We start from the raw sequence: 11,283 nt of genomic DNA on the forward strand, positions 1-11,283 counted from the left end.
AATTTGATGTCATATAAGGTGTACTAACAAATTTAACTCTCTATTTTTACATATTTATTCAATTTGACCCTTACTTTTTTATTAGAAATAAATTAAAAAATTTTAAAACTAACAAGGCTAACGGGTAAAAAAGGATCAATTAAGACCTTTTAAAATTTAAAAATTATTAAATATATAAATTTTAAAATTATAAAATTTTTATTAAAAAATAATAATATTGACCTAGTAAAAGAGTAGGGTCAATTTTTTAAAAAAATCTTGTAACTATTAGATTTTAATGGATCGATATTGTTATTTTTTAATAAAAATTTTATAATTTTAAAATTTTTATTACTTTATTTATAAATTTTGTTTATAATTTTAATGATCTTCTAATAATTTTTAAATTTTAAAAGGACTTAATTGATTTTTTTTTAATTTTAAAAAACACAAAGATTAAAAATTACCAAATTAAAATAAATAGACTAAATCCACAACTTTTTTTAATATAGAGAAAAATATCAGAATTTAACCCATATATATAATATTACACCAATTGTTACTAGCCTTGGAATAGGATATGATCCCCACAAACTTATTAGATATCGTCTAAATTAATCAGTTGACAATTTTATTCAGAAAGGGTACCTAAGAGACTAAAATACAAGGAATTCAGAACTCTCTAGAACCATAACCCGGAGCATAATGTACCAAATGTCACATGCTCGTGTATGTAAGATTATGAATAGTAAGCTTACTATCAAGTATTAACAGTATGATTTCCAACATATACAATGCACACATACATATAAGATAATCATAACATTAATATTTTCATACCCTGAGTGTTTTCATCTTTCAAGACATTTTCGACCAACAATTAGTAGAAAGTATTGCTAGAAACAACAACAGAGTTCATAACAGCAATTGATACACTCACACATATGGTTACTAGTTAATACCCTTAGAATAGGATTTGATGCCAAATGTCATAATCCACACTACGTTACTAGATATTGTATAATTCGATCAATTCACAATTTTATTCGAAAAGGTACTTAACAGACTGAAAAGAAAAGGGATTCATAACTCTTCTCTAGAACCATAACACGGTGCATAATGTACCAAATGTCCCATGGTCGTATATGCAAGACTAATAATAGTAAGCTTACTATTAACAATATGATTTGCAACATATACATGCATACATACATATAAGATAATCATAACATTAATATTTTCATATCTTCAGTGTTTTCATCTTTCAAGAAATTTTCAACTAACCGTTAGTGGAGAGTATTTGCTAGAAACATTCACAGAGTTCATAACAGCAATTGATACACTCACAGCAAGCAAGAGCAGTGCAGAGTTGACTAAGAACGATGTAGCATTGATTATTCATGTATGATAATGTCTGGATGCAGCACATGCAACAGCATCGATCAAGCACTAAGCTGCAACAGTTTGTAGCTGCATTAACCAAAATCTCTGTACCTTCAGGTGACTTTGGTTCATTGGCTCCGGGTGGAATGTTCTTAGCTGTTGCAGTCAAGTTACCAAAGCCCACACCAAGACATCCTAGGGAAACTAGCTTCTGGGTTTTTGAATCTCCCTTTTTTGGAAGGCTTATTTTGTTGAATATCTGGTTCAGTTTACAGAAACTAAGTAAATGAATATACTTGGATTCATTTTTTTCACCTCAAATATATATGCATGTACGTAAAAAAATGAAATACCAACTTTATCATTTATCCTGCCTATACCTTACTCATATAGTCATATCCAGACGTGGGAAAGGTATAGAGACTATAACCTTGCTAGAATCCTCTAAATACGTTGAAACAGGAAATAAAAAGAACTGAAAATGTCCCTGTTAAACACATACCTATATTCAACATATCTATGCATGAGTAGTATGGCTCTTCTCTATTCTTCGTATATTTGAAATTTAATTCCTCTTTTTTTATTTCTAAGAATTTACTCTCTCTAGGTTTAAGATTTTAAAATGCAAGTTCAATTGTTAACACTATTAAAATTCTTTTGTTAAATTCAGGTATATTACAAAGTCATTCTTTTTTGTTCCATGACTACCGAGTGAATTTTTTTTATGTCAAAATGTCGCACAAAAAATTTAACCGATAAAACCCGAATTTTTAAATTCTAAAAGTAGGGACCAAATTCCAAAAAATGGGAAAAGTAAAAGGACTTGGAGCATATTTTAACCTAGAACGTTTTCAATTATTGAAAAACCACGGCCAAAACATCCAAAATCTTATGTCATCTAGAATGATTGATGGTAGAAGTAAGTATTAACTTGTCAGATCAAAAGAAAATTCCAATGAAAGGAAAAGAGATTGAAGTAAGATATAAAGAAAATCTTAACGAAAGAATATAATTGATGGAAGAAGGGTTAATGGAAATCGGACTGAATTCTGATACAGGGCAAGTGTTTCAAACAAACTCTCAAGTTCTTTCATGTGATTAGGGGATGCTGAAACTGCATTAAAAAGTAAATACATACCTCCTGTAGAAGCATCGGTTCTGGCACTTTCTTCTCACTCTCAGTCTGAAGCAGAATCAGGCTAGTATACTCAGATGGAAAACTAGTTTGCAGACTTATTTTGGCGACCTGTAATAGAAATAACTTCAAATTATGGTGCTCGAACTTGGAATGGGTATTTGCTCAAGGACATAGTCAGATTTTTCAAGTTATTCCTTATGTTTGGAGGATCTTTGGAGGTTATCCTTATACCCATGCAACGGATAGGAATGTCAGACATGGGTACTTTAAGAAAAATAAGATTAAAAACAACATAAGCTCGAAAATAATTCGATGATAACTAAAAATATCAGCCAGAATGCAAGAAATGAGAGTTAAATAAAGCTTAAATAAGTAAATTACATGAATTCATCAGGGAGTGATTGTAGATCAGAACAACAAAATCCATCTAGGTTCATCAATAATTGCAGTCCAAACAAAAGGTAATAGGGACCAGCCATGATGTCAAACTAAGCTTAGACATGCCAAATAATTTCTAACTTGGAGCCAATGCTATGTTACTTGGACTCAAGTGTGAATGTCAGATTTGGAGTTTCTGATACAAGTATGTTCAATTTCTTCTAAGTTTTTTGTTTTTCATATATTTGGAAGTTCTTGGAAGGTCATATCTCCATGTTAATGGTTAGATGAGTGTCAGACACTTGAGCGCCAAACACACATATTTTAAAAAAATGAAAAGTTAGAACAATGTTTGCCAGTAGGTTATTTAGGGACAAGCAGAGTTTCAGAAAGTGGCATACCTTATCCTCAAGCTCTTTACTCTCGGACAACCATGCATGACATGTAAGTATATCTATTTGCCTCCTTGTAAGTATCTATTAACAAACAAAAGAATGAGAAAAAGAAGATGCATCAGCATCCAAACTTCTATATCTGCAATTATTGATGAAAATCAATGACTAAATAAGGTCTCAATTCAAAGTTGATCTTATAATTTTGAAGGTATTTTATTAAAAGGGTATAAAAACTTTTGTGGGAAGTATGGACTTTCAGTAGAAAATTAACACCATAGGTTCCCTACACAACAACGAGTGGAACCACTTATATCATTCAGATTCGGATGGGAGTTTTAAACAAGGCATGTGCACATTGTAGAGTTTTTCATTAAGGGCCCGTATTCCTATAGCTATGTGCATATATGCATCAAACTCAGGGACACAATTACTTCAAAAAGATGAAAAGCGGGAGTAACATGGGAAATCACATGCAGTGAAGTGCTGATGGGAAAACAATGCCTTAAGGAAAAAAAAATGAACCGCAAGGCTCGAAATTATTACATGCAGACCTCAATAGAACATTTAAGAACTGGCAGAGGCAAATGGAAATCAAAGCAGACATGTTACATATGTTTCTTTATGAGTTGAAGTTAACTGCTCCTTGAAATAAAATTGTCAAGTATAAATTCTGAAACTTCCAGTGGTATTAACTTCAGGAGTAGAAAAATTACCCTATCAAATGACATGTCTTTTGCATTTTGCACTTTCAAGTCCATTATAAATGTGCTCATATCTGCTAATCTTCCTTTAACTTTAAGAGTGTCTGGAAAATCACCTTTGTATCTGCCCGACATAATCGAAGGACTTCCCAACGAGAGGTCTGGAATACGAGATGGAAACAACTGCAATACCACAAATGGTATTCTTACAGATATAGCTAGGAGGATAATATTTGGACAAGCATATAAAATAGACCACATAGCTATGTTACTCTAACAGTCGAACTCCATATGTACCCAATATGGATATGTTCAATTCTTTTTTACAAAACTTTCAAGTATTTGAAGAGTTTAAGTATGATCATATCCTCGTGCCCATTTTCATATATGCATCAGATATGATAACAGACATCGATACTTAAAGAAAAATGAAGTCAGAGCAACATTGCCTCATGGTAAAATCGACAATCACACTGAGACAAATATATAACGTCTAAATATTTGACATAAAGGATGAGCAAATTTTATAAACAGCTCTGGCGTACCTCAAGAGAATCAAGATTTTCTGGAATGTTCATAGTTATATCAGCTAGAACAACTGAAGAAGCTGTAGTAAATAATCTCTCCATTCGCAATTCAATGTTATCTGGCCAATAATGGTGAAGTCAGAACAAATATTATTAGGACTGAGCAACAGCAGCTTACAATACTACCTAGTACTGTATTAGTTTAGCATTGAGTTTCCCCATGTTTCCTTCCTATGTTACTCAAGCTTAAATGTAAGTGTCAGATTTGGGTATGCACTGGGTATACTCAAGTTTTTAAAAGTATTTCCATGTATTTGGAGGGTTTTATTCTTGTGACCATGTCAGAAAATATGTCATATCAAACACCTGTTTCAATAAAAATGATGAGTAGGGAAACATGGTTTCATGCTACTTTACTACAAATTAGATCATAGCAGCTTATTCAAAAACAATGAATAATAGTATTTTGATTCTGATAAAAATAGAGCACAAAGTCATTCTTGAGGATGGTATCATTGAAAAAGAAAAAATAAGTACAAATATAAAAGATCTAAAAAGAAAAGGGAAGAATTAGAAGAAACCTAACCTGCATTGTAAGTGCAATCATAATGGCCTCTCCCAATTTGAGCCAGCATTTGCAATAAGTAATGGTTACAGTACAAACCTAGAAAAGTTTAAACAAAAAATAAGTAGCAATGACGCAAGACTGAAACAGACAAACAAATGTTGCTCAGATGTGTCGATAGATTGTGTTGGTCGATGAACATGAAAGAATTAGTGAAGATCATCAGCTGGTATTGACATCAAAAGTTCAGATTTTAGGTTTACCAATTGACCTTAGCCCAATGGCTGACAAGGTATAAAAGAGGGTGTCACTTGGTGTAGACTAAACAAGCAAAATGCAACTACTAAGCAATATTACTCAGACTCAACTGTGGGCGTTAGATAGGGTTATCATATTCAATTCTTTTTTCAAGTTTTTTCCTTGTATTTGTAAAGTTCTTTGAAGGTCACACCTTATGTCTGAATATGGGTTGGCACCAATATTTCGAAGAAAAAAAAATGACATTGGTGTCTATGGTTACTACACAATATGTTGGCCCACACCAAGGATGCAGTCTACAGCTGCAGAAATGCATCAAAAGGGCATGAATATACATAAATATATATATGTATGACATATTCAGTGCTTGGAGGAGGACATACAGTGTTCTTGTACATTTTTATAGAAACACGACTCCAGTTTTCAGAAAAGATTCATTTGTATGCAATGAGAAACCAAATCAACTGATAAAAATAATTGCAGCGAAAGCAGAAAGACAAAGAGGGAAAGATGTCCCAAACACTTAAAACCTCACCAATGCCAAAAGTAAATATACGAGGAGAAACTGACCCTCCACTTGTCAAACAACCTTTCACAACATTGCAAATCTCCCTTTCATCTTCAACAGACCCATCAGTTATAAGGAAAACAAGAGAAATGGATTCACTAGTATCAGACAATAACTTCATTGCCTGCAATAACAAATGATAAAACCCTTCCATGTGTCAGTAAATAGTAAATGATCCAGTGATCAGAAAGCTAGAGGCTTAAAGCTTTAACTCATAGAATTGATCAGTCGCTTAAATGCTGATAACTGATACCTGTTTAAGGGGCTGCATGATATTTGTACCACCATCTGTAGTTAAAATATTACTACTAAGCCACTGAGCTGCTTTTAAAATTGATCCATGAGTAGCCAGCACCATTTTTGGTGAGAATAAGTGACTCTCACTATTAAAAGCAATAATGTTAAAAGAATCTTGTGGATTGAGCTTAGATAGTGATGCCAACAATGCATTCTTTACATTCTCAATTGGAAGTCCTTGCATGCTTTGACTTATGTCAACCACAAAAACCACTTCTCTTCTGAATACCTATCAAATACACCTCATGGTATAAGAATAGCCACGATCCAAAATACAAAAAAAAAAAAAAGGAATCTTAAACAAGTATGTTAAGGATACTCCAGTTTAAAGCAACCTCAGAGATTAAAATGAAAAGAACCGTAGTTTAGCTTAGTTAGATCATGCAATCAAGTGGTATCCTGTAGGCCTAGGATTCGAATCTCAGCATCTACAACTCCTTCCACTATCCCTAGGCTGCGAACCTCCAAACAAAAGAGAGAGAAAGGAAAAGAATCTACCATAATAAAAATCAGTTTTGCTTGAATTAAACTTTTTTCAATATTGCTCTATATATGTTAGGCTGAAACAGAATGCAACCTTCAGAGATGGATCTCCAGAAAAACCACATCTCTAGACCCATCTAAAAGGGGATAAAACTCCGAGAAAATGATCATGACTGCTTTAAGAAAATGGAAAATAAAGAACTTTAAACCGTTGATAAGTGAAAGTTATTTATTTTTAACTAACCCTCCTGATCTGCTTATTTCCAGGGAAAAGATACAGGCAGAACATCTCCCTTTCATCAAAATCACGCAAGGCTGGAGATTGCAGGAGAACCCCACCAAAAAGGTCACTTGAAGTAACCTATAAAAATTGAAGCAATTAACATCACATATGCATCCTTGCAATGTTATATGACCCTAAAAAATCCAAAATAACTTCAACTTAACAGTCAGTTGAAGACTAATCAGTTGTCAAAAGATCTTACAGTATAAGCAAAATCAAGGTCGGAAGTTGACCATGCTGGCACTTCTGCTTCATATACAAAACTTAGTTTACGAACCTCCCGACTTAGTTCCTACAAAGTTATAATAAAATGTCATCTTTTGTATTTCAGAAGCCAGACATTGTTATGAAATTGTCATACCTTCAGAGGGTGGCTACTACATTGGATCATAAGTTCCGTTCCAGAGCCAGAATTAACATTCAATTGTATCTTTTCTCTCTTAGGGATCTTCTTTCCAACCGGAATGACATATGTCGGAAAACTAAAAGGTACAGTGAGGCAAAACTGACTATCCTTGTAGGGCAACTTTTGTGACCAACGGACTTTAATTGAAACATAAGATCCTCCCTCAACCTAACACATATTAAAAACGTATAACTGTTTTTGAAGATAATGATAATAGATACGCTATATCACCCACATTCAGATGAATATAGGATACAATCATACAAATATATATGTATTAGGGCCGTTCTCGTGCAGTAGGTTGTAACTTAATTTACAAAACTCATGTTGACGAGTTAAACCGAATTGGTTATCTGTCTCTTAAATTTATCAATGTCATGTATATCGTTATCATATAGATCCATAAGAATGTCTTTATTAATGTATTTAACAGTATAAAAAACAAATAGACATTTTTATTTTACTCAAAACTTGACATATATGATTTACAGTAATGGAATATGACAACTGGAAGGTTAAAATATTAATCATACAAAAAAATTTATCAAGGTGTATAAAATTACTTAAATTTTGCACCCATGTAAAGTGTTTCTCACCTCATTTTCAAATATATAATTAAAATAAATATATAAATATTCCTATCCAAACCAATTAACCGAAATAGTTGGTTATGAAGCCAAGATCGGTCTCAGTTAATTTTGCTTTGGTAATCGATTTTCTATTTTTTGGATTGAAGATCCAAAGTGTTGCATAACCTTAATATATACTGTATGAGTATAATTTTCTTTTTGAAATTTTTTCATATAATTAAATGATCATACCATATTCTTATACCTGAATATGTTAAAAACAACTTTAGCTAACATGATAAATACTAATAAGTTAAGAAAAATAACGAGGACAAAAAAAGAGAGTAATTACTTGTGGAATTCTGAAAGTATATATATGAGGGGTCAAGAAGAAACCATCTCCAGATTTGGCAACTTTTTCCATATCTTTAGAATCAGCTAATGTGACCCATTTTGAATTATAGGACGACTTCTCAGTCTCCGAGATGTCAACCTCAACACCTAGAATCGAACCCTGTTAGCCACATCATGTTTATCTTGAGAATCAAGAAACAGTGAAGTGTTATATCAAATTAAAAAAGAAAAAGAAAAGCAAGAACCCCAAATTTGGCATTATCTAATATCTCACGGTCCCCTGTAGAAAATGCATGAATCTTCAGTCATCATATAATTTGTAGACATGAAAAGATCTGTGAATAGTTAAAAAGGCAATTGCTTTCAAAGTAGATAATAAATCCTAAATCGGTCCACATGAAGAAAAAAAAACAGTTGAATTTTCAGTTTTGCCATTCCTTTTACAATTGACAACTAATAAACATTTTTTAATACTAAACAAATATTAAAATATTTTTAAAAAATGGGATCAGATGTCAAATTAAAAAGATTTTCAATTCAATCCATCTTATTGAACGGGTTCAACCGATCAATTGCACTAAAACATTTAAATATTAAATAAATAATAAACTAAATACTTAATAAAATACTTATTTAATTAAATAATATGATCTTTAATATAAATCTCAAATTCGAAACAATAATTTTTTTTTAAAATAATTAAAATGAAAGATTATATTTTTTTGCTTTTGCTTTTGTAATATTTTTCCCCTAACAAACTCTCCACTTGTAAACATAAAGTATTAAGCTATTCAAAAGCAAAAATCACATTGTTCAACTTTAATTCTTCTTTTATATCATTGTCTAATCTCACCATTTCACGCTAAAAACTTTTTTTTTCTTACTATTAAAAATATTTCTAATAATCAGCTCGTTTTCCTTCAAAAAGAAAACAGCTCCTTTTATAATTAAAAAAATTCAAGTGGCTTAAGGAATTGCTACTATATGTTCTTTTTTTGCTCCTGAAGAACTTCAAAACTCCGGTCAGGGTGAAGGAGACAATTTATTTGAATTGAACTAAATTATTCCTTTTCTTTTCTTTTTTTGAAAAAAGTACGAATTAGTTTAGCTACCTGCTCTCCCATTGGAACAGCAACTCGGCAATCACATCTCCGACCGGCCATTATACAGTGCACGCGCCACGCGCCGCTAGCGGTAACGAACGCAGTATCCATCCAACAGTCCACCTCCATGGAAACCTCGTGCATGTGTAACGGAATCAACGCCGGCGGTTCGCACCTACCGTGCACGTACGGCTGGTAGCTAGGTACGTCCGGATTGTCCACCACAGAAGGCTCGGAAACCACCGCGTACGCCATAACCGCTGTCGGAAGATAACAACTCTCCGTCGACGATAAAGACCTCGACATTAATGCCGGCGTCGGTGAAGCTCCTTTGCCGTAGTATATTCGCTTTGATAGCATAAGTCCGCATGACACCGACGACGAGAACTCGTCGGCGATTACGCTTTTTTCGGTCATTATGGTGAATGAAATGAATATGCTAGTTCAGTAGCAGATTTTTTTTTTTTTTTTGAAATGCAGTTATTTATTATATGAAGTGAAGATAGAAGCAGGAGCTTTATGGAACCTAATTATATATTGCCACGTTGGAAGTTGCAGGTTGTTTATATGAGGTGTAGTAATGCCTCTACAGTAAGAAGTACTCTAAGTTTTTATAAAACCTAATAACGTCATGCCACGTAAGGTTGGATTTTTTTTTTGGCTCTTAAAACTAAATCCTAGAAACATAGCTAGGGATAAAGTAACATTTTAGCCCCTGAATTTGGCATCTTTTCTACTTTGGTCCCTTAATTTTTTTAGTTCACATTAGTCTTGAAATTTAATAACTTTTCTCAATTTAGTCCCTAAACTTGGATTATATTAAGTTATGATGATGTAAGACTTTGATATTGCACTACTTCATCACTTGATAATTTTTTAACTTCTTTAAAAATGTTTTATTAATATTTTCTTTATTTTTTAAATTTTATATTTTTTTTCAAGTTAATATTTTACTAAAGTTACCGAATTTCGAAACTAATTTTAATAAAAAATTAAAGATCAAATTAAAAAAATTCACTAAATTTAAAGACTAAATTATGTTTCATTTCTATTACTTAGTAAGAATGTTATTGTTTAAGCAATTCAAAAACCGTAAGCTCATTATCTTTTAATTTATTTAATTAAAATTTAAAAAAACTATTAAAACAGCATTATCAGCTTCAACTCGCAACTTCAAAAAATATCCTTACATTAAGAATAACAATTTAACTAATATTTGATAAATTAATTATTTTAAAAAAATTATAATAATCAACTTTTAATTTAATCAATTTTATTAATCATAGTTTATACAACCCTCGGGCCAAATAATTACATTTGTTCTGTCTATGCGTAAAGATTGGGTTAAATTAATTGTAATCATTCTAATTGACCATTGTTTATTTTCTACTAACTTTGACCTTTTATTTAATTATTATTTAGGTCTATTAATTGCTCGTGCTTATTAAATTATTTAAATTACAACAAATCTAATGTTAAATATTTTTTCCATATATTATTATTAGACTTGTTCATGAATTGAGTTATATGTCCAAATTTAAAGGTCAGTCCGAATTTTGAGAAGGTTTGGATAAAAATATTATGTGCGAAAATAAGCTTAGACAAAAAATAAGGTCCATTTAAAATATGGTCGAGCTCAAGCTTGAACATTCAAAGCCGAGTCCGATCCTACCAGACGCGCTTTAAGTTTATAATACTTTATACTTTGTAATTTAGAACACATTAAAAAAATAAATATTTAATATTACTCTAATATAAACATTAAAATAATATTAAGATGATTATATAAAAAATTTCAATAAATAAAAATGTACAAATTATTAAATATTAAAATAATATAATACAAATATTTTTAAAAAAATAAAAAAATATATGGGAGAGCCTAAAATGGGCTTA

The 11,283-nt window shown here is 31.6% G+C and overlaps 1 protein-coding gene across 1 annotated transcript; it reads right to left on the reverse strand.

Annotated features, from left to right (window-relative positions):
- Positions 1–1,125: 1,125 nt before the first annotated feature.
- LOC121206091 (inter alpha-trypsin inhibitor, heavy chain 4) lies at positions 1,126–9,925 on the reverse strand. The gene is made up of 13 exons (XM_041076332.1): positions 9,397–9,925; positions 8,283–8,444; positions 7,317–7,529; positions 7,158–7,247; positions 6,917–7,033; positions 6,146–6,418; positions 5,860–6,016; positions 5,088–5,165; positions 4,520–4,620; positions 3,987–4,157; positions 3,280–3,354; positions 2,501–2,608; positions 1,126–1,621 (listed from the first exon to the last, which is right to left on the reverse strand). The coding sequence occupies exons 1-13, from the start codon at positions 9,802–9,804 to the stop codon at positions 1,283–1,285; spliced, it is 2,292 nt and encodes a 763-aa protein (XP_040932266.1). The 5' UTR covers positions 9,805–9,925; the 3' UTR covers positions 1,126–1,282.
- Positions 9,926–11,283: the final 1,358 nt, after the last annotated feature.

Source organism: Gossypium hirsutum, chromosome A09, assembly GCF_007990345.1.
Source record: "Gossypium hirsutum isolate 1008001.06 chromosome A09, Gossypium_hirsutum_v2.1, whole genome shotgun sequence".
Classification (NCBI taxonomy): Eukaryota; Viridiplantae; Streptophyta; class Magnoliopsida; order Malvales; family Malvaceae; genus Gossypium; species Gossypium hirsutum.

Coding starts and splice junctions, on each gene's coding strand:
- LOC121206091 (XM_041076332.1), bottom strand. CDS start 9,804: ATGACCGAAAAAAGCGTAATCGCCGACGAGTTCTCGTCGTCGGTGTCA. Junction 5,166..5,859: donor TATATTTACTTTTGGCATTG/GTGAGGTTTTAA, acceptor AAACTTTTCTAG/GTTTGTACTGTAACCATTAC. Junction 4,158..4,519: donor AAAATCTTGATTCTCTTGAG/GTACGCCAGAGC, acceptor GTGGTATTGCAG/TTGTTTCCATCTCGTATTCC.